This window comes from Microtus oregoni, unplaced genomic scaffold (genome assembly GCF_018167655.1).
Source record: "Microtus oregoni isolate MIOR12 unplaced genomic scaffold, Mior012 000071F_ref0000514, whole genome shotgun sequence".
Lineage (NCBI taxonomy): Eukaryota > Metazoa > Chordata > Mammalia > Rodentia > Cricetidae > Microtus > Microtus oregoni.
The window spans coordinates 8,174,546-8,198,199 of NW_024543978.1; the positions used below are offsets into that span (position 1 = coordinate 8,174,546).

The 23,654-nt window shown below is 47.9% G+C and overlaps 1 protein-coding gene across 2 annotated transcripts; it reads left to right on the plus strand.

Annotated features, from left to right (window-relative positions):
• Window positions 1-1,001: 1,001 nt before the first annotated feature.
• On the plus strand, window positions 1,002-15,148 carry LOC121440893 (1,25-dihydroxyvitamin D(3) 24-hydroxylase, mitochondrial). Of its 2 annotated transcripts, XM_041641921.1 has the most exons (11): window positions 1,002-1,259; window positions 1,426-1,616; window positions 2,422-2,515; window positions 4,782-4,878; window positions 7,736-7,827; window positions 8,822-8,933; window positions 10,255-10,400; window positions 13,085-13,251; window positions 14,064-14,142; window positions 14,742-14,939; window positions 15,038-15,148. In XM_041641921.1, exons 1-11 carry the CDS (start codon window positions 1,002-1,004, stop codon window positions 15,146-15,148), a joined length of 1,545 nt encoding a protein of 514 aa, XP_041497855.1. The 2 variants fall into 2 exon arrangements, with proteins under 2 accessions (XP_041497855.1, XP_041497856.1); XM_041641922.1 differs by lacking the exon at window positions 14,742-14,939.
• The last annotated feature ends 8,506 nt before the right edge of the window (window positions 15,149-23,654 follow it).

A 23,654-nucleotide genomic window follows, 5' to 3' on the forward strand; every position in this document is an offset into this window, starting at 1 on the left:
CATCTAGGAATCTGGTAAAGAAATTCTGCAAACAGTACTGGACTTTCCTGCCTAACTTAAGACCCACGGTAAGAAGGTCACAGCCTCCCTTTTGATGCATTCTATACTAGTCTCAAGTCCCCTACTCCTTTAGGCGCTCAAAAAGGCAACTTTCGTCCAACGGTAGTCCAGCTCAGGCTGCGTAAACCTGTGTCCCGGGATGCTGGAAGAATCGCGCTCTCCACTCGCTTGGCAGGCGCAGGCGGCCTTACGGGCTGTCCTCGGGGACCTTGCCCGCCCTGCGTGGCGATTGTGCAAGCGCAGCTTCGGGCAGCTGCAAGGCCAGCTGCAGCCTGCAGGAGGGCAGGGAGGCGCGCTCGCAGCGCACTCGCTGAACCCTGGGCTCGACGCGCCTTGCCCGGGTTATCTCCAGGGTGGAGTCCACGGTGCGCAGCGCACCAGTCACCCTAGGCCTTGGCGCCCTCATTCACCTTGCTGACTCCATCCTCTTCTCACTCCCGTCCCCCCCTCCCCGCGTCCCTCCCAGCTTTGCCAGCAGGTCCCCCTCCGCCCTACTCAGCATGCTCATTGGCCATCCCGGCATGCCCTATATCCATAAATACGAGGTCCCTGAGTCTGGGAGCTTGAGGAGGCACACCGAGGTACATCCGACCTGGCAGCATCTCTTCTACCCTCCTTGACACCCTGTGGCTTCAGACGGGAGAAGTCAAATTTTGAGACCCACAGAGGACTCGACTCAGAGCTACCAAACCCCGGCTGCTCTTCTCCAGCCCCTGTGGCCAGCTCAGGGCAGGCACCTGTGCCCTAAGCCGCTGAACTTTGCAGCATCCCTGGGCATCTGCCTCTTGGAAGTCCCTCCTGCTCTATACCACTCCACCACACCGAGTTCTGTTTGCCTCTCTTCTCAAATCGCCAAAACTTCAGAACCCAACACCACCTCCAAAACACTTTACCCCTTCCAGTGCCTGCTCCTCCTCATAACCCACGTGTCTCCTGCTACTATGAGCTGCCCTATTGACAAAAGGCGTTCTCTGATCGCCTTCCTGAGCCGGCTGCGGGACCTTGGGCAGCCCCCTAGAGGGGTGACATCCAAGGCGTACGCTTCCCGAGAGCCAAAAGAGGTACCCCTCTGCCCGCTGGTGACAGGTGGTGAGAGTCGGGACGCCACCTCCCTGCCTGGACCAACCAACTGGCCACTGCTAGGCAGTCTACTGGAGATTCTTTGGAAAGGTGGCCTGAAGAAACAGCATGACACTCTGGTAAATAACTTGTCACTCCCCTCTTCCCTATTCCTTCAGGTCGAAGTGGCCAGGCGGGGGTGAGGGGAAAGGGAGCTCACTCAGGCGGCCAGGCAGCGGCTCAAGGAAAAAGCGCCCCCAGCACCAAAGGGTGCGTGCTGATGGCATTAGGCCCGCCCCTCTGCAGGTAGAGTATCACAAGAAGTACGGCCAGATTTTCCGGATGAAGCTGGGCTCCTTCGACTCGGTGCACCTGGGCTCGCCGAGGCTTCTAGAAGCTCTATACCGGACGGAGAGCGCGCATCCCCAGAGACTAGAGATCAAACCCTGGAAAGCCTATCGGGACCACCGCAACGAGGGCTACGGGCTGCTGATCCTGTGAGTGTCCTCCGCGGGGTGGAGACGGTGGGGGCCAGGACATGCAGGGCAGTAGGGAAGGGGGTAGTTAGAGTTTCCTAGGGTTGGACTTTTCTTATTCAGAACGAATGCAAAAGCCCCTGCTCCAATGTATACAATCCTCAAATTATAGTGCAGATGTGGGTCTCCCCAAAGGGCCTTACAGTGAGGGGATGCACACATGCCTGCCTCCCCACCAGGACATACCTAAAGCGCCAATCTCTTTTAATTTAGCTTCATGTTCCTGGTATCAATATGGGCAAGATTTAACCCTAATGTCAAATCAAGTGTATATAATGTGTATATAATATATATATATATGTATATAAACATATATAATTTCTGGTCGCTTTCATCATGCGTCTTGTCTTTGATCCCCCCTCTCACTCCCGGGGAGACTCTACCTGGTCCCAACAACTCCCCATCCAATTTTCATGTCTCTTTTGTTGGTGTTTATGATTCCCTGAGGTTGCTTGCACGAGCATGGGTTGGGTTATTTAGAGCTGTGTCAACTTGGTAGGAGCCTATACTACTGAAGAAAAATGACTATCCCTTCCCCATCGACCATGAACAGCCATCAGCTCCCCCAAGGAGCAGAGGGACGCTGGGAGCCCCTCTCGGGTCCCTAATGGACAGCGGCGCATATTCAAAGCATGCGAAAATTCCTGAGAATTTCCCTGGCGACCTGCCGGGTTAGCTTACTCCCAGGGTTAGCTTACTCCCGGGTGCTCCGCAAATCGCTGCGCTGCTTCTTTCCGGGCGCCCTAAACGCAATCCGTCTCCACAGGGAAGGAAGAGAGTGGCAGAGAATCCGCAGTGCCTTCCAAAAGAAACTGATGAAGCCGGTGGAGATCATGAAACTGGACAATAAGATCAATGAGGTGTGTGCGTGTACTAGGGTCAGCTTTCCCTGGGCTCTCCAGGACAGAGAGCTGCCGATTAGTCTTTGAGTCACAACCTTTGAGGGTCCTTTGCAGTCAGAATAGGTGAGGCGAGAATGAGGGTACCAAGTGGGAAGCGCTCCTGTAGGCTAGTCTTCTGACAATGGAGAGGGATGAAATGGGATGATGTGTCCGGAGATTTCACATTCCATGCCAATGGATGATCCGGAAAAGATCCCCTTACCCTTAAGAACGACTTTATACCATGCTAAAGGACTTTAGCAACAGCATCGAGCCAACAGGGGGCCATGCAGTTGGGTCTCTTCTTATTCTTGTTCACGTTGGAGGTTGATTTGAGTTGGACCTGGACCCAGATGGGCTCCGTACAGCTTAGGAGCTCCTAAAAGCCGGATAATTAATATAACACAGTAATGCAAGCCCCAAGTCAGACATTTAGCAAGTTGCATAGTTAAGCCTTTTCTTTTTTTTTCTGTTTTTAAAAAAAGATTTATTTATTATGTATACAGTGTTCTGCCTGCATGTATCCCTGAAGGGAAAGGGCACCAAATCTCATTACAGATGGTTATGAGCCACCATGTGGTTGCTGGGAATTGAACTCAGGACCTCTAGGAGAGCAACCAGTGCTCTTAACCTCTGAGCCATCTCCCCAGCCCTAGTTAAGCCTTTTCTAGAGAGGCTATCTGCTCCAAACCCAGCTAGCTATTGTCATGTGTGGTACACACCCAGGGTCATCTTGTGGTGGTAATAGGGATGTGTTAATAAGACAGGTTGTGGAAATCCATACATGATGTGAAATCTCTTGGGTTTTCTTCTTCTTTTTTTTTTTCCTTTTTCTTTGAGACAGGGCCTCCCTGCATGTAATCCCTACTGGCTTGGAGTTTTCTATGTATACCAGGCTTGCTTCAAACTTATATAGATCCACCTGCTTCTGCCTCTCTAGTCTTGGGTTAAAGGTGAACCCCCACACTCAGCTTTCCTTCTTTTTGCTTTCTTTTTTTCTTCCCTTGGCTTTTTTTTTTATATAAAATTCAAATTACTTTTAAGTGCATTACATAAGCAAGCTAAGCATGCCCGTTTGTTACCTGCAGGCTCCGACCACTCACCCCTTCTCTCGGGTATAACTTAGCAGGTCTTCAGTTATTTGGACAAGGGACATAGTGTCTTTGAACTGTTTCTCATCTGTGATGTGTAAAAATATGAGCAATGGCTGTGTCTCCTGCCTTGCAAGGTTGCAGTGCAGGTCAGCTAAGATAGCACACTTTATAACCACGTGTGGTCCCAGACACACTTCACAAGTGTGAGGCCTGAGTCACCTCAGGCTCTGGTTTTGGAGTCCAGCAGCTAGAGACCATGTATGACTATCCCAAAGTTGCAGCTCTATCTACTGAGGAAGCAATGTCCAGAACTTGTAGGTTTCCTGGCTCCAAATTCCACATCACACAAACAGCTGATGGGAAGACAGGCTTCTGCCCAGATGTGGAAGTGCAGCGTGGAGATGCCGCTCTCAACTTCACCACAGTCCCTGAGCGGCTGTTCCAGTTAGTCTGACTCCGCCCTCGGGGTTCACCCACCCAGTCTGCCCACAAAGCATGATTTTCTTCTTAGAGGATCAGAACCAGAGCTGGGGAGATGGCTCAGCCAGTGAAGGGCTTGCACTCTTTCATGGAGACCTGAGTTCAAACCCCAGAGCTGGTGCGCGTGTTTGTACTCCAATCATGGAGTTCAAATCCCAGTACTGGTGTCTGCGGGAGTGGGAGTAGAAACAGGAGGATCCCTAGGAGCTCATTGGTCAGTCACATTTCAGAACTCCAGGTTCAATGAGAGACCCTGTCTCAAACAGTAGGATGTGGAGCAACAGAAATAGACACCAAAAGTCAACCACTGCCCTCCACACGTGAGCATATTGATACATGCCACCCCCCCACATACACACACACATACATACATACATGTATACATACATCTCTCTCTCTCTCTCTCTCTCTCACACACACACACACACACACACACACACACATACACGTGAACATAAGACAATTGCCAGAAATACCCTTAAGATGAGCCTGAAGTTTGAGTTTCTGTGGCGACAGGAAGAACTTAGGAAACAGTGAGGGACAGACCTGGAGAAGACAGTGTATAATTAGTGCCAGTCACCACCAACAGCAGAGATACCCTCCCGAGCTTGAACTTTCTCTGTCCCTTCAGTGACATAAAGATGTATCTTTCCTGGTTGCTTTCTTTCAAGGTCTTGGCCGATTTTATGGGGAGGATAGATGAACTGTGTGACGAAGGAGGCCACATCAAAGACTTGTACAGTGAGCTGAACAAATGGTCCTTTGAAAGTAAGTTGACTTTGTAGTCTTGTTCGTTTAAGTTTGCAAAAGATCTGGGGGATGAAACTGAGCTCTTCTTACACTTCCATAAAGATAGATGGACTAAGCCATACAAACCCGTTTTAGTTATGACTAAATATAGGTTGTTTATGAAGTCATCCAACAAGCACTTATTAAACAAATCCTATATGCCAGGCACTGTTAAGTACTAGGGACATGGCGAGGGACAAAGTGGACCGTGTCTTTGGCTTCACAACCTACAATTCTAGAGTGACAGATACAGGACATTTAAAGGACTAAAGAGCAGACTGTGGGCCTCACGTGGACCTCGCTGAGGGGAGTCCTCTCCACCAAAGAGACGAAAGTCAGGAAAAGAGGAAGTTGGACAGGCCTCTTTGGATGAGAGTTCCAGACAGTGGAGCCGGGAGTGTAAAGCCCCCGCCCAGGCACAGTGTATCCTCTTAGCGTGTTGGCTGGAGGAAAAGCAACAGCAGCTGCCCCTCCCTTTGCCTCTGCACTCTGCGCAGAGACAACAGGGAAACCGGGAGATAAAAATAGACTACTCTGCTGCCTTTGCATCCAGAGACCTAAGAGAGCGCTGGGGGGTAACTAAGCAGAAAAAGGTCTGCGTGCAAACGCAAAGACCTGAGTTCAAATCTCCAGAACTCACACCAAGTCAGACACAGGAGCACAAGTCTGTGATCCCAGTGCTCCTGTGGCAAGATGGGAGGCAGGGGGAAGGGAATCCCGGGAAGCTCCCAGGCCAGCTAGACTGGTGTATGAAATCACAATCCACAAGAGGGTAGCTCAGGCCTGTAGTCCTAGCATTGAGGAAACTGGGGCAGAAAGATGGACATGAACTCAAGGCTAGCCTGGGCTACACAGCAATATCCTGTCTCAAAAAACAGGGGATAGCCGGGCGGTGGTGGCACCCATACACATGCACATGTGTGTGCATGCGTGTGCACATATCCACCTGCCCCAACACATACACCCATTACACACTAAAAACAAAAATAAAGTCAGGCGGTGGTGGTGCACACCTTTAATCCCAGCACTCGGGAGGCAGAGGCAGGTGGATCTCTGTGAGTTCGAGAACACCCTGGTCTACAGAGCTAGTTCCAGGACAGGCTCCAAAGCCACAGAGAAACCCTGTCTCGAAAAAAAACAAAAACAAAAACAAAAAAAAACGGGATAGTTTATTTTCCTTTATCAAAAAATGGGTCAGGTGGCTACTGAAGCTGTCCTGGGGCCTCAGGATTATCATCAAAATTCCAGGTCCACCTTGATTTCTTACCTGGATGCCCTGGATAAAACTGGAGTTGTTTTAGGGGAAAAGCGCTGTACAAGTCAGGGGTAAACTGGGATAAGAGCAAGAGAAGAGTTGACCTTGTACAAACAGCAGCTGCATTTGTGCAGGCATACAAACTCTGTGGCATGAGTTTGCAGTGTGCACCCAAAATAATGCCCACAATTGGGAAAGCAGCACTTCCTGGCTGAATGCACCCCTCTGCCTTGTCTTCAAAACCACAGGGATGTGTGAGTGGGTCAGAACTCCTGTGTCCTTGGTGCCATTCCATGCTGATAAGTCCAAAACCCTGTGATCTTAAGTAACTTTCCCAGAGAGGACCAACTAGTTATTAAACCTAGGTGTTCATGAACAAGGAAGTTTGATGTTGATTTTACTGTAGTTTTTGTGAATGGTCATTTTCTAAACGATCTTTATCCATTCATGTCTCTTCCTATACAGGATTTACCATGACCGCTTAAAGCCTCTGCATTTAGTAGACTGTCAGGGAACATTCCCAATCACTGATCTAAGTTTACCTGGAAGGGAAACAGTAACGCCTCATAACTTCAAGACCAGCCTCACAATTGTGCGCATGGCTGTGGGAATAAGTGGTGGACACTGCTTCACAGTCAGGGGACATCCCAGAGCTGTGCCACAGGCTCCTGGTGGCACCCAAGCCAGGCCTTGTGGGATAAAAAGGCTATTGAAATCTTAAACAGGATGCATTCAGTCAGGAAAGTTACCAGTTACAGAAGGTACCCTTTAAGACAAGTGGGGGGCTTTCTAAACAACCACGTAGTGGATCTGGTAAAGAACGGGTCAAGCTCTCAGGGACATTAGTAATGTATCATGGTCATGTAGGACAAAGCCGTCATTCTCAGATTAATGCTATGGTACAGACGCAAAGCATCGTGGGAACTAAACACTGTTGCAGATGCTGCCACCCACACCAACCCACATACATCCCCGTGTGGACACACAGTCAAGGAGAGAGTAATTAAAACAACATGTTCACTCACCACATCTAATTCAGGGGACATGGGTATCCTAGAATTCAAATTTTCTCTATGTAAAAAGTTTTAAAGACTAAGGAATCGTATTTGAAAATAGGTTGAGCCTAAACAACATTGTTAAATGGAAAAGAGAACAGAGAAACACTTGTCCTATGCTGGTCCAGTACCTGGAAGGTACTGGGAACTTAGTCCCTAGCTCAGCTTTTTCCAACCCTCTTTCTCGTGGTGACTTCCTGTAGCCTGAGTTTGGCAGCATAAGCCAATAACTACTCCAACAGCCTGAGTGAAAGCAGCGCAGGTCTCTGAGCCAGTGACACACCTCTGTCCTTACCTCCCTGTGACTGATGGGACAGTGCGTCTCTCATCAGGATGGGAAGCTCAAGGGTCATTTGCTCCCAGAAATGACGTCTCGAGGCCTCCTTTCTCACTCTTTGAAATGTTGGTTTCCTTCCAGAAGAGACGACAATGTCATGAGACACAGGACTCAGTCTTTAATAGCTGGCTAATCATAGACTCTGGCGTGCTACGATTAAATAACAGTAGCGATTACTCTCAATGACAGGCATCTGCCTCGTGTTGTACGAGAAGAGATTTGGGCTCCTCCAGAAGAATGCTGAGGAAGAAGCTCTGACCTTCATCACAGCCATCAAGACGGTAAGCTGTCTCTCTGGGCAGCCTAACAGAGCTTGTCTCTGCGTCTCCCAGGGAGGAGTGTACACACTTACGTATTTTCATAATTAGTCCATTCACTTTGATATCTATATTTTAATATATTTATGTGTACCAATCACAAACATACAAAAAGCCTAAGCAAAGTTATTTTACTACAAAAAATCATTTTAAACTTACTTAAGGTGTCTCAACTAATGGTCACTTGGTTCAAAGGTACCTTTTTAAAGTTTCAGAATGTTTCAGATTTTACAGTTTTCAATAGTGTGGGTAACTTGAGATGTCATAGATGCAGTGAAATTGATTTGGGATTAGCTAAGGATTCTGTGGTATTCAGAAGCTGGACTCAATAGACAAATGATAGTTTTCCAGTTCTTTCTTCTTCCTTTGCAATTAGACCATATAAAAACTGGGGTGGTGGCACAGGCCTGTGTCATACCAGCCGCTTGGTCGAGATGCTGAGGCAACATAATTCCAAGTTTGAAGCGGGTTGGGGCCGCAGAGTGAGTGCAAGGGCAGCCTAGGAATGTAATGATCCTTTGCCTCAAAATAAAAAAAAATAAAACAAAAGGAATATAGCTTAGCTCTATAATGGATGCCTTTTTAGCAACCAAAAGGCCCTAGGTTTGATTCCTACTATAAACCAAATGTGTGTGTGTGTGTGTATATGTGTGTGTGTTTGTGTGTATGTGTGTGTGTTTGTGTGTATGTGTGTGTGTATGTGCGTATGTGTGTGTGTCTGTGTGTATGTGTGTACACGTGTGCATATGCATGAATGTGTATGCATCAGAAGGGTCATGAGACTGATACGTTTCATTAAACACAGAGTACAAAGCCATCTTTGAGATATGAGGGAGCTGGAGGGCCTTTGAACCCCACCCTTTGGAGATGCAGGAGTCTGATTTAGGATCCTCCCCCTCCAAGAGAACGCTGGCTTAGAGAGAAGAATGCAGGGTCCAAGTTCTTGTGTTTCTTCCAGATGATGAGCACGTTTGGGAAGATGATGGTGACCCCCGTGGAGCTGCACAAGAGCCTCAACACCAAAGTGTGGCAGGCACACACTCTGGCCTGGGACACCATTTTCAAATCAGGTAAAAGAGCCTCCTTTCCCACTGCCCACGGCAATCCAGTTGTCCTGACCCTGTTCCCAGGACAGGCCTCGTGTGATCTACCTGACTGGGTCGTCATGATCTTCCCATGGCCATGCTTCTGCTCCTCTCTATAGCTTTCAAAAGTCTTGAGCATAGCGGGGTGGGGAGGCAGTGAGAAGCAGCGTTCTGTCACCCACTCTGCCAGCTGAAGGGGGCTCAAGGAAGAGTTTCAGAGACAGCCTTGAGTCCGTGTGTGGTGGCTTAGGCCTATGTGTTACCACCTTTCATCTTTGATTGCTCCATCTTTAAAATAACAAATGACAGCGATTCCCACTTAGGTACAACGTTTAGTGCACAAACATTGGGTGATTACAGTATGTTAGTGGTTAGAGCTATTTCTGCGCCATGACATGGGGCATTAGGAGTTCTGTATATGTTTAACCCTTACGCAAACCCACACCGTCAACTCTTCCAAGAGTCCCCAAGGAATGGTCCTGAGACACTCTGAAGTAGCTTTCCCAAGACCCCAGACCAGGCCAGGCTTCAGACTGAAATGTGACCTACACCACAGGTGATCACCCTGTCTACTAGCTCCATGGTGATTTTAATATGGTGTCTGCCCACGTAACGAATTGGAGTGAGAGAGACAGTTGTCTGAGTGTTTCCTAAATGCTAAATAGTTTGAGTGTCAACAGTGTTCCCAGGCACTGTGCTTGTGTGTATGGTTAGTGATGTCCACAGCCACGTTTGAAATATGCGCATAAGGCCAGTTCTCATCCCCTCTCATGCTGATCCCTTCTGGGCGCTGCGCTCTTGTTCATCAGAAGGTGACTATAGACCAGGAGCACCTGCGCAGGGCTTGATAGAAATGCAGACTTCAAGGCCATACATGGTGGTGTGTGCACTATGTGGGTGCTACCAGCACTCTAGAGACAGAGACAGGCAGATAGCTGAGGCCAGCCTGGGCTACAGAGCAAGCTCCAGACCAATCTCCAGACCAGCTAGGACTACATAGTGAGTCCCAGTCTGAAGAGAGAGAGAAACTGGCTTCAGGCTCCCCAGTCACTGAGAGAGGCTGGCTTCAGGCTCCCCAGTCACTGATTCTGAATCAACACTTTTAGAAGATTCCTGGCGGATCCTGAGAGGTCCTGAGAAGTGTCGGTCTTGACCAGTCCTTGCCAGTGTAGCGAGAATAGTCACTGGGCACCTGTCTAGTAAATTGTCAGTGTCCCTGGAAAGACTCAGTGTTGCAAGGTCTTCTTGGGTTCTTGCCCTCACCCGAATTTTCAGGCTCTCTCTCCTTTCTGACTCTGTTACACAGTAAAGCCTTGCATCGACAACCGCTTGGAGAAATATTCCCAGCAGCCTGGCGCAGATTTCCTTTGCGACATTTTCCACCGCAATCATCTTTCCAAGAAAGAACTGTACGCGGCTGTCACGGAGCTCCAGCTCGCTGCGGTGGAGACGGTGAGGGTGGGCAGGGACTCGGTTGGCTAAACGCTGAGTTTTTAAGCAGCTGTGGAAATCATTCTCTCCACCAGAATTACCCGAGTAGCTACAGTCTCACGAAACCAGCAGTAAGCATCCCATAGTGAGCGCTGTGGGGGACGCAAAGCTTGGCCTCTCGGTGCTTAAGGGCTTGGCAGGGACTTTGTGTAATAACGTGCTCCAATGATAGCGCCATGAGTAGGCTCTGGCCAGCACCATGGCGGATATTGGAACTGACCGGGGAATTTGGAAGCCCATGATCTGGCAAGATAACTTAAGTTTCTCAAGCTTGAGAGATGGAGAGATAGTTCAGTTGGTAAAGTACTGTCTGTACCTTCATGAGGACCTGATTTAAAAAAAAAATAAAATAAAATAAAACAGGTGAGCTGGCTCAGATGGGTAATGCCAGGGCTAGGGACGTGGAGAAAGGAGGTCGCAGGGGACAGGCAGAGTAGCTAGTCCAGGAGAGACCCCGCCTCAAAGAATAAGGTAGAGAGTGGTTACGGAAAATGCCTGATGTCAGCCTCCAACCTCCACATGTGTGTACATACATGTGCCCCGACATGAGCACACACACGGATGTCTTTTAGTAATAACTCAGACTACCCCCATGGTGACTACCTGTGGCTGATTATACTTTAAATAAGATGAGATAAAAATCAGAATACAGCCCTCCAGACCAATAGTACATTTACTGCTTCAAAGTACCAACAAGATGAGCTTGGGGCAGCTTGGTTTTAATTTAAATGCAGCAGCTCGTGTGCAATCCACCAGCTGATTCTCCTAGATTCTTCATGCAGCCGCCTCCCGTTCCTGTCTTAGGCTGTCACTGGTGTGACAGGTACTCAGACTCCTCAAAATCCCACATTCTGTGCCCCTTAAAGCCTCCAGGCCAGAAACCTCCCCGGCTGTCGACTTCTTTGCATTTTCCCCTTTCATGGCTTCTGGAAGGAGAAAGGCAGGGTTCCTGTGTTAGGAGCACACCCCTTTCTCCCCCTCACTGCAGGAGACTGACAGAAGCAGTAAGCGATCTGATCTCCCTGTGAGATTGAATGGCAGGCCTTTCCACACAGCAACAAGGGCCATGGTTCCTCTGTTTGAAGTGTGAATTCCATGAAAGTTCTGGCCTTGCTTTGTCTACAGCGTTGTTCCAGGGATACAAAGGAGCACATGGCATATATAAAGCCGTCAAGGAATGCTTACTGAGCAAATAAAAGAGGTCGAGAACTATAGAGCGCCTACTATGTGCCCCCCCCCCCTTAAAAGACCACTAGGGATGAGAGGCAAAGTCTTGTTCCTCCTAGAACTTAGATGGCAGCGGGGAGGAGGAGGGGTGTGAAGGCACACACACACGGCTACTTCAGATAGTGGTATACGCCATGAAGGAACATTTTCTAAGCAAGGGAGTAAGCTGGCCAGTTTAGGCTTTGACAAGTGGACTACAGCTGGTGGGTGGAGAGCGAATTTGCTAGAGAGGTCAGTTAAGGAGACAGGTGCCCCTCCCAACAAGGTCGTGCCAGGACAGGCTGAGCCCTTGAGGTTTCCTTACCCACTTCCCCTGAAATTAAGCTCTGCTGTCTTCCTGAGGGGCCCAGACAGTGTCCCCTGGATGTGGTGAAACTGAATCTAACCAACCCCATGGAGCCCTGTTTGACACTTGTGGTGAGCCGCTCGCTGATATGGTTACACACCTGATCCATTTCCTTTCCAGTCCCCTTTATTCTGAAAGCCACCTTGGGTGGATCAGAGAGGCTCCATTGACTTTAATGTGGAAGCCCCACCCTCTTCCTGCTCTGCAATAATGCCATCCACAGTTTATTTGCAACAGAAGCCACTGGCCCTCCAACATGAAGAAGCCTGCCTCTTCATGGAAGTTTTGGAAGGCATGTTCTTCCAAAACTAATAAATACCAGCTGGCTCTGGCCCGTCTTGTGCTCTGCCCATCAGTGTGGGAGTGGGCCACGGTGTCAGTCCCAGCCCCTTGGTGTCTGCGGAGGGAGGACATGACCGCCATGTTTAGGAGACTGTTGGGTTTAAGTCAGCTGAGGAGCCCCACGTGCATCGCACTCCTGCTGGTGACGATGGTGACTGCTCCTTATTACCTCCAGGAAAGACACCAAAGATCCCCTTAAAAGGCCACCAGCCTTTGTCAAAAACAGCCTCTGGCGGCTTCTTAGCATACTCAATTCTATATTAGAATTTATCCCCTGTCCCCCATCCTTTTTTGGCAGGGTATTGCATTCTCAAATGAAGACATTTTGCGTGTGGCTAGAACCCTTTTCATGTCTGTGTGTGATTTAGGGTGTAGCCAGAAGAACTTGTATTAGATACCAGAAAGGCAACGTGTTGTGCCTTCAATCGCACAGGGGAAATATCTTTAGACAGCCTCTCTTTGGCACCACTAGAGCGTTCCTGCCCTTTCTGGACTCAGTTTGACATCAAGTTTTGCCCACTAAACAAGTTCTACTTCAATTTTTATTTTGAGGTCATGCTGGAGTCACGTTTAGGTCTGAAATGAGCCCCGGTAGTCCCTAAATTACCCAGCTCTTGTCTGTAGTACGTGCATTTGTTCATGCTCAAGCAGTTCCGCTGTGGTTCTAAGTGTGACCTTTGGCTCACCTGATGGATTGATTGGCAGACTCTCTTATCTGTTTGCCTTTCAGACAGCAAACAGCTTGATGTGGGTTCTCTACAATCTATCCCGGAATCCCCACGTACAAGAGAGACTTCTTCTGGAAATCCAGAGCGTGTTGCCCGGGAACCAGACACCCCGGGCGGAAGATGTGAGGAATATGCCCTACTTAAAGGCCTGTCTAAAAGAGTCCATGAGGTAAGGACAGGCCTCTGAGTCAATACTTGAGAAAGGATCTCTTTTGCTTTGGGCAATACATTATGTCACTAGAAAAAAATTCTCTTAGAACATAATAGTGACACCTCTAAATGGCTCCCCTCAAGATACCTCCCCTGGCTGATCATAGGCATCTATCGAGCTAGAGAGAACGGCCTCGGTTCATAGACCTCAGGGGCCAACTCTACAGTCTGCCTGTGATGGACGCTGTCAGTGTGAGGGAGCCAGCTGTGGTTGTAGGGCTGGAGATGAAGGCGGAGAAAGAAGACACAGAGACAGACCTCTTGGTCTTCTAGCCTCTAGCTCTTCCTGGAAAGCAAACTTCCAGCTTTCGGATCAGAAGGAAACAGCACCACCTTCGTGGAGAACAGAGTAGAAGGGATGCAGGCTTTGGGCGAGACATGAGATGCACACAGATTGAATGGAACAGAATAATCGATGAGCCACTAGCCAGCCTTGTAGAAGGGATTTAACTAACGTGATAAGAAAGAAGAGGCAAACATATTGAAAATGAGGGATTTGTTTTTTTTTACAAAAACTGAATTCTTTGTGGACTCATACACTGTATCTTGATCATATTCACCCCTGCCCCAACTCCACGCAGATCCTTTGCCTTCCTTCAGTTCCCCAGCAGCTGTCAGTGGCCAATAGCCCCTCAGGATAAGAGACAGGGTTTCTTTCTCACCCTGACTGGACTTTGACAGCACCTCCGCTTCTCATTCTGTCTCCGTCCCTAATGCCACATCAGAGAGCGGTCTGTGGCCACCTTTACAGCTCCGGTTGTGATTTTTCAGACTTACCCCAAGTGTGCCGTTTACGACTCGGACTCTTGACAAGCCGACGGTTCTGGGTGAATACACTTTGCCCGAAGGAGTGAGTATATTTACATATCTGTTCCTTAGCAAAACTTGACAAGGTTACATTTCCCAAGTGTTTATCCCATCTTCCTGAAACTTTTCACCAGGAGAGCATTCATTCTGGAGACCATAGAAAGATTCACCCTCCTCTTCATCCAGAAAATGGAGAGAGAGGAGGTGATCATGAGCATGAAACTCAAACATGAGGAGCTTTGGGACTGGGGAGGGGTTTCAGTAGGTCAGATTATGCTGTACATGTGTGAGGACCTGGGTTTGAATCCCCAATACCTGTGTAGAAAATCGGATGTGGTTGTTTGAGTCAGCATCGTGCAGGGCAGGCAGAGGTTCAGTGGGCCTTGCTGACTGCCGGCTTAAATCGAGGTTCATGGAGAAACCCTGTCTCAAAGGACTAAGGTGAAGTGTGATAGAGGGCATCAGGTACCCTCCTCTTGCCTCTGCGTGTGCTCATGGGTACATGTGCTACCCCACACATATACACATATATCATACTCTCACTAACATATGTCAAGGAATGCAACCATCATTATTGTGTTTCCGTGAATTATTTTTGCTTCTGATTTTTGAAAGTATCATCTCTTTCTGTGTGTTTTTTAGACGGTGTTAATGCTAAATACCCAGGTGCTGGGCTCCAGTGAAGACAACTTTGAAGATTCCAGTCAGTTTAAACCTGAGCGCTGGCTTCAAAAGGAGAAAAAGATCAATCCCTTTGCCCACCTCCCATTTGGCCTTGGGAAGAGGATGTGCATTGGGCGTCGACTGGCTGAGCTGCAGCTCCACTTGGCTCTTTGCTGGGTAAAAGTTCACTGGGTTTCTAGAACCACATTCTGGGCTATTCCACAAGGCATGGAGAGAGAGAGTTAATTCTGCTTTCATCTCAATGTGTGTTACAGTTCATCCAAAAATATAAGATTGTGGCTACAGACAATGAACCTGTCGAGATGTTGCATCTTGGCATCCTGGTACCCAACCGGGAACTACCTATTGCATTCTGTCTACGGTAGGATGCTAAGGTGAGTGTCTGGGTCCCTGATGCCCTCAGGTGCCTTACCTGGCCAGGAGTGAGGCTAGCTTGAAGATGTCTAGACTTATCTTTATTTCTTCCTACCTCCCCCCTCTTTCTCCTCCTTCCTTCCTTTCTTTTTAATAGATTTTATTTTGAATGTGTGTGTTTGCATGCCACAGGAGTGTGGGTACCCACTTAAGTCAGAAGAGGGCATCAGATGCCCTGGATCTGGAGTTACAAGTGACTGTGAGCTGCCCAGACGACATGGGTGCTGGGAGCCCAGCTCAGGTCCTCTGCAAGTGCAACAAGTGTCCTTGGCCATGAAGCCATCTCACTAGCCCCATGTCCTAGTTCTTTTTTAAACTACTGCACTGGTTTCTTTCTTTTAACTTGGGCCTGAGTATGTCACTCAAGCCCTATGCTAAGTAATCGCTTCTGCAGTAAACCCCGAGCGTTGCCAGTCTGGTTGGTCTCCTCGTGTACATTACAGTGAGCTCAAAACCAGTAGTGTGGCCAGAAGTGTGATGGAGACACTTTGTTGTCTGATGTGGATGGTGACATCTCAGCCTGTGGCCTGACAGGCGCATGTTCATGCTTGAAGCCAGCCTCTCTCGCTCTGTCTTTCCAACAATGTGATTAAGGTCAAGAGAGGAAGCCATGGAGGTGGGTGGATTATTTAGAGTAACACAGTTATTGTTGGAGCTTCTGAATGAGGTCCCAAGAAATACAGAAATACTTCCATGGTGTCTGCAAGTGACAGAAAACCTGTCAAACTCTGAGAGGCCACATGAAGTGGTGGTGCGGAAGGAGTGTTAATTACAGGCCTCAGGCATCAGCAAGGCCGGAGAGCACATTCCACTCAGTCAGCTACACTTTTGGCAGATACATGTGGTAATTTTAATTTTAGTTTTTTTGTTTTTGGATGATTGAAGTATCCTGTGTGACTTATGATGGGTGTCTACTTGATTTTCCAGATTTTTTTTTTCCCCACCGAGATCAAGACCAGCAATCTTTCCCTTTCTGCAAGAACGGTGCTTATGGCTTCGGTGTTCCTAGATGGCAAACGTCAAGAACCTGATCATGGGACAATCTGCCATGGATGGAGCACAGTGCCTTCTGTAGAACTCTTCTAGAAGCTATTGTCTACTCAGTGATGTTTACAGAGACCTATCAGCTCGGGGAAGCCCATGAAGTGTGGGCATGCCAGCCCTACCCCCAGACCTCACCACTGGTTTACATCAGCCAATCACAACCCTCCTCCCTTCTGTGGACTTGTTCAAGAACCTGCTGCCCATCCCTCTTCTGTGTTATCACTAGGAGGCCAACAGTCAGCCATTCTAGCAAAGGTTGCTAAGCGTTTCTGCTCTCAAGCCCAAAGAAGCATCCTTATCTCTCATTTCCAGTTTACAAAGAAAGTCCTATTATGGCTTAATTGTCTGGGGATCTGAGATGGTCTGACAGCCCATTTATTATAACTCTGTATCTGCCAGATTACAGACTGAATATTTTGAGAAATTCTTTAGTGAAGCCAGCTCCTTGTTTGAGAATGCCTTGCTCTGTAGTTTTTATGTCATTGGTACCCTTTCCTCTGCGGTCTTGGAGTGTGGATGATTGAAATCAGCAGTTTCTAAGCTGTGCGTGTGCTGGCACGTGTGTGTGAGTGTGCATGTATGTGTGACTGTGGGCTCTAGGCTTCAGTCTGCTTTCACAGAGACGACACAGGGTACCCAATTTAGGGTCTGCAGTGCGGGGCTGTGACCTGAGATTTAGTCACCGCTTAAAGGTACTCATCGCAACTCTAAGAATGGGACGTTCCATGTCTTAGTTGCTTTGTCTCTTCAAAGTGATAACGGTAATAGATGTGTACTTCGAGACTCCCTGTGCAGCTTGTGTAGTGTGACTTGAGCCCCCGAGGAAAGCATGATGTCATCAGCGCAAAATGTGGAATTATGCACGGCTCACAAACTTAGACATGTTTACGCGTGACTTGCGCATTGTCTAACCAGCACTGTTTTCTATATACGTTTACTGTTTATGTCTGTATATTTGGTAAAGATTTCCCTCTTAGGTTATGGTTTTAGGATAATTCAAAATATACATCCATATGTACATCTGAATGAATATGTGTGTACGGCTAGTATCAGTATGTGCCTACTCTCTCTTGTGAGATTATTTTTAGAGTCATCGATCCAGAGACTAAATATGTAATTTCATAGCAAGAGTGTTCGCCTAGTCTATGTGAGGCCTGGGTTCAAGCCCAGGACTGCCAGAAAATAAAAGGTAAAATAAACAAGTACACCCTTGTTGTCAGATTTTGTTTTTTATTTATTCATTTATTTGAGGGAACCCCTGCCACACCACACCTGGGGAGGTCGGAAGACAACTTAGGGAGTCAGTTCTCTCTTTTCAGCATGCATGTACTCAGGATCAAACCCGTTCTCAAGCTTAGCAGCAAGCACCTTTACCACCGAGCCCTTTAGCCAGCCCTTATACTTTATATCTTTGAATTCCTTGAAAGAATGAATTTTTTTAATTTAAATACCAGGGATATTTTTTTCTCTTTGTTATGCTTCAGACAAGTGCTCTTCAAGGGCTGAACGTTGTCTTAGTAGTAGAAACTGTGTGGCCATTTTACAAGCCCTCACGGCCAGTACGAAAGTTCAGATTTTGACAGCCCCTTGCCTGAAAGGGGGCGCCTTAATAACAAAATAAACTCCAGCTTCTGCTCTTCCTGGATTTTCAAGTCACTTGTCCATATTCCTACCACAATGTCAGTGTTTATGTGGTCACCATGACCTGACAAGAGACAGCGTAAGGGAGGTGGACTTATCTGGCTCCCGGTGTAAGGATACAGTCAGTTCATCATGGCAGGGAAGGTATGTAGGCAGGAGCCAGGCTGTGTCTGCTGGGGCAGGAGGAATGGAAAGCTCCCCAGAAGGAAGTGGGACCAGCCTACAACCCTTAGAGGTCTTCCAGCTACATCCCACCTCCCAAAACAGCACCAGCGGGGACCAATTGTTCAAATACATGGACACCTGGTATTTTACATTTGTTTATATTTACATTAATATAGTATAACCACCATCGCCATCCTGCCGGCTGTAGCCTCTACTGTTTCTCCCCTTGACCACGGTTATAACTCCAGCAACTCACCATCAATTCTTGTCCTCCATATGTATGTGTCTATGTGCATGCGTGTGTGCGTGTGCGTGTGTGTGTGTGTCTGGCTGCCTCTCCCTGTCTCTCTGTCCTTCCATCTCTGTCATTCTTGCTCTGCTCTTCCCTCAGGTAATGCAGGCTGGCTTCAGATTTGCTCTGAAGCCAAACTTGAGCTATTAATCCTGCCTCCATCTCCTGAGTGCTGGGATTACAGCCACGTACAACCATGCCCAACTCTTCTCAATCTCAACGCCATCTCATTCCTACTTTGTGACTGGCTCTCCACTCCTTCAACATAAAGATCCAATTCTGCAAACTGGCCTTCCCTGCCCCCTAAAGCATAGATCTGCCAGCCGGATAGCTCAGCCCACGTCAGCTATCACCAGTGCCTCTGGACTCTGACCACACAGGCTTCTGCCCCTCTTATCCAGTCCTTCAAAACTGCCCTCTTCAGATCATGCAGACATATGATGGAGATGTATTCCTAGTCACACTTGGCTCTCACTCTCTCCAGGTCCAATGGGCAAGACCAGCTCAAGGATTCTCCTTAAGGAATATTACAGAGGCCAGCCACTGGGAGTGCCGGGAGACCAGAGAAGGCCCACAGAAGGGAAAAGAGCAGCAGAGGGTGAAACTGGAGCAAGGACAGTGCCTGCTGTCCCTTGCCTTTCCATGAGAATGTCTCCTAAAATTTACTCTGATCTTACGGGTTAGAGCCATGACAAGTGTTTCTGAGCTGCTCCTCTGGGTAGAAGAGAGTGATTAGTAGAGAAACTATAGAGCGGGTGACAGAGGAAAGGTAGGCTGGAATGGCCTTTTAACCAGCTTCAGCCAGGGTCCATCAGTCAGTCCTAGTTGGAGCACAAGATTGACTGGGAGAGAGGCTCATGCAGATCCAGAAGCCCCAGCGGAAGCAGAGCGGTAGAGAGGAGATGGATTCGGCTACACTCCAGCCTAGTTTCTGGTGTGCGTGCGTCTCAAAGTGGGAGCTCCTTGCCCTACCATGTGGTTCCAGGATGCAGGCATGTGTTACCTGCAGAACACATGTGGACCGTTGACCCGACTGGATCACATCATGTCATTTTTGGAGTGGAAACCCCCTCTAACGCTGTTGATGTGAAATCCTAAGCTCCAGGCTCAGTGTGTGAGAACTACTGTAAGCCTTAGGAACCATGCCTCTGCCTGCTGATTTCCAAACCCAAATCCCTCATGTTCCTCTGCTCCAGAGAAACACCCTTGAGCTCTGTGGCCTACAAAGTCCAAGCTGGCGTAAGCGGGAAAACTCGGCTTTCAGAAGTGATGGTTGCACCTGCGTTTCTGCCACAGAGAAGCCATTCCTTGGTGTCCCTGTGTTCTCACAAGACTTAGAAGACTTAGAAGGACGGGGATGTATTTTGCTCAGGGCTTGACTCAGAGGAAGAATGGCATCAGAACTCATATCTCTCACTCAAAGATGTGGAAATAAAACACATCCCTTTATAGGGGTAGGGAGTGTCAGACAAAATGTCCTGGGCCCTGGAGGCAAGGAGATGTGGGAATACAAGCAGAATCAGTTTTCTCTACAAATAGATAGTATTTAAGAGACTTGGTGGCAATTATAACTTTAACTCTCCTGGAAAATTATCAAGACAATAAATAATCTCCATTTTAGTCCCAGTGTTCTGGATGAGATTTTATGCCAAATATTAAAAAAACTAAAAATATGCACATTGAATTTGACATACAATATGTGATTCAGTGATGGGTACTAGCAACGTTTCTGAGCCCATCCATCCCTCTGGCTTCCTTAGCTGGCGCTCTGTCAGAACTGCCCATCAGTGTGAACTTGCTGGAGGAATATATTGTTAAATGGACTGTAATCTGTCACTGGCATTCCATGTAACACTCAGGCTGCCCTTACTTAACCAGTGAATCCCACTGAGTGTTCAATGTGTTGCATTTTGAGCCTTTCATCACCAGGAACAAGAGATACCACAATCCATTAATCCATTTTTCTATATGGCCTGTTCCAGCTCAGGAAGCCTCTCTCTTAAAAAAAAAAAAATCCAAGTTTGTTGGGTCCTAAGTGTGGTAATCTAGATACTCTGGGCATTTAGTCTTTAGATTTATGATATAGGTTTCCCCTTTGTATGCTGTGAATACAATTGGTTAATTAATAAAGAAAACTGGCTTGGCCTGATAGGGCAAAAGAATAGAGGTAGACAGGGAAAACAAAACAGAATGCTGGAAGAAAGGAGGTGGAGTCAGAGAGAAGCCATGTAGCCCCCGCTGGAGACAGATGCCAGACAGAACTTAGCCGGTAAGCCACTGCCAGGTGGCGATACATAGATTAATGGAGATGGGTTGAATTAATATGTAAGAGTTAGCCAATAAGAAGCTAGAGCTAATGGGCCAAGCAGTGGTTTAAATGATACGGTTTCTGTGTAATTATTTCGGGGCTCTGAGCAGCCGGGAACCAACAAGCAGCCCCTCCTACTACAGATTTAGGTGTGTAGAGAAGAGGGGAGGGAGGAAAAAGACATCCAGGTAGGGAGGAGGAGGAATAAGAATACAGACAATCAAAGTCTGGTTGAATGGTATGTGTGAAGTTTTTGTATTGTTCTTGTAGCTTCTCTGATATCCTGTCAATATAAAACAACCTCAGATACAATGTGACACGGATCAGTGGTTCCAATAAGGAGGCCAGGGCTGAGTGCAGAGTGGGTGGCTTCACTCTGAATCCCAGGTTATCCACTGTGGGATGCTGGGCACATGGTTTGAATTTTTCCACCTTCAAAAACATCACAATGTGCTTGACAGCACTATTGAGAGACTAAACTAAAGACAACATGTCTAGACCCTTGAAGGCTGACTTTCTCTTCTGAGGAACGGCAAGTGTCTGTCTGCCCTTTCCTGCTCTGTTGAGTGACTGGTTTATCCCTGCATTAAAGTGTAACACCTCAAAGACAGGATGAATCTTTGCATGCTTCTGGCTTTCACAGAAATCAGATCCAGTCTACATGACTCAAAAACCCCGAGGCAAACCACAAGTGGGGACGCATGCCTGTAATGCCAGCATTCAGGAGGTAGCTGCAGGAAGATTGGGAATTCAAGGTCCTCCCCAACTATGTAGGGAGTTTAAGGCTAGCCTGGGTACATCAGATCCTGTCTCAAAAGAAAAATAAACAAACAAAAAAAGCCTGCATGCCACCGATGATCACCAGAGCCCTGCACAGATGAGGCATAAGCATCTGGCCTTGGCTCAGCCTTCTCTCTAGGTCACCTGCCATGGCTGACTTCAGATACCTGCAGACTGTTTCCCCAGATGTTTCTATTCTCTATGCACTTCACCAACAACCTAAAATGTCCTAATATCCAGTGTGATGTCTGGCGAGATCAGCTTGGCAGAACCCAGAATCACCTGAGAGATGGGCCCCCAGGTCGGCCTGTGAGGAATATGTTGATTCACTAATTGTGGTGAGAAGACCCACCATTTGGGGTGACACCATTCCCTGGGTGGGATCCTGGACTTAAAAGGAAAACTAGCCACGGCATGCACCCACTGTCCTCCTCTGCTGTAGACAGCTGCTTCAAGCTCCTGGAGCCTTGAACTCCGAGTCAAACTCTTTCCCCCTTATTTTTGTCAAAGTGTTTCATTGCAGCAGTGGGAATAGAGGCTAAAACATCTGAATAAGGTAACTGATATTTGTTAAGCGTTTTCTAAGCATTCTAGAAGCTTCCTTTACCTTGCCTCAACTAATCCTCATACAGCCTCTCCAAGAAGCTAGGAGTCTGCTTCCTGTGTTAACGGTGTGGAGAAGTTAAACTTGCTCAGAGAGCCACAGTGAGCAGGAACCTTGGGTTCACACCGAGGCTCCACAGCCCTTGCTCATTATCCACTACTCTGTAGCCCTTGAAGTATCTAAGTGGGTCAGTCAATGAGCCTGTCGGCAGGTGTCGGGGATAAACTGACCGCTAAAAGCCAAGACTCCGATTCTGAGATTCAAGCTAAAGTGTTCACTTGTCTCTAATCTCCCGAATAGGACCTTGACCTCGGTGGCAGAACCACTTACTGCCACCCCGTGTTGATTCTGAACAACACCCTCCTTTGATGGCACCAGGCCTCTTTCATCTTCCTTATCCAGGGCACGCAATGTGTGGAGACCTCTCTGATCACCCTAATATCTCAGCCCCAGACCTTCTGGGAGCATCCGTGCCGAGACCCAGTGCTGTCAAATAGCTTAGACTTGCCCAGAAGACCCTTTCCCTGCCATGTATTCATTCTTTTCCCAAGAGAAAATGGCATGTGATGCTCTTAGCAAACCTGGAACAAAGTGAGGAGGTGACAGAGTTGCCCTGGGGGATGGAGGGACCAAGGGGCCAGGACATAAGAATTAACATGGATTAATATGGAGCCAAGAGCTCTCTCTACATGCCCAGAAAACGGATAGTTTGTTTTACCCTTCTGCATCCGTCATCTTTTTCCCTTTTTAAAGATTTGTCTCTTTTACAATTTCCACCGTGCATGTTCATCAAGCATTTGTTTTCCTTTCGACGAGTAGAATTTAATTTACATTTCAGTTCATTTATGGTGAATGCTTCTTTAGTCACTTGCTGGGATTTCGAGTAAACATGGAAACACACCTCAGGCGTATCTTCCGGTGTGTTTTTAGTTGGATGTGACTGGGTCGAGAATGTGTGTGGCCCCATCTCGTGCGTTGGGGTCCTGGAGTGCATAAAGAGGAGACCAGCTGGGCACCAGCATCCATCCCTCTGCCCCCCCACTGTGGACACAGTGTGAGCATCCCCATCACATGCTTGGTGCCAGCCATGCCTTCCCCACCAGGATGGACCACAGCCTCAGTCACGAGCCCAAACAAACCCTGCCTTCCTCAAGTTGTTTCGTCTGGTGTTTTAGCACAGCAATAAGGAAAGTCTCTCTCTCTCTCTCTCTCTCTCTCTCTCTCTCTCTCTCTCTCTCTCTCTCTCACACACACACACACACACACACACACACACACACACACATTCCAACACCAATTGGCTGGTGGCAGCTCTGTGAAACAGCCCAGAGAAGGCAGGATAGAGGTTCCCAAGTTCTGGGCAATGTTTGCCAACAGAACCAGAAGAGGAAATCAGCCTGTTTTTCTATTTGCTCATCTAGTATTCTTGATATCAAAGCTGGAGCTATGAAGTAACAGCTGGCCATTATCCTGCGCCCACTGGGTCTCTCCATGTAGCTCAGACTGGCCTCGAACCTGTGGTTCCCACCTTACCTTTCAAGTACTAATGTGTAGTACCACCCTTGACTTCCAGACGGAGTAAGTCCCAAGCCAACCAGAGCTACATATTGAGACCCTACCTCA

Coding starts and splice junctions, on each gene's coding strand:
- LOC121440893 (XM_041641921.1), top strand. CDS start 1,002: ATGAGCTGCCCTATTGACAAAAGGCGTTCTCTGATCGCCTTCCTGAGC. Junction 1,260..1,425: donor AGAAACAGCATGACACTCTG/GTAAATAACTTG, acceptor GCCCCTCTGCAG/GTAGAGTATCACAAGAAGTA. Junction 14,940..15,037: donor TCCACTTGGCTCTTTGCTGG/GTAAAAGTTCAC, acceptor TGTGTGTTACAG/TTCATCCAAAAATATAAGAT.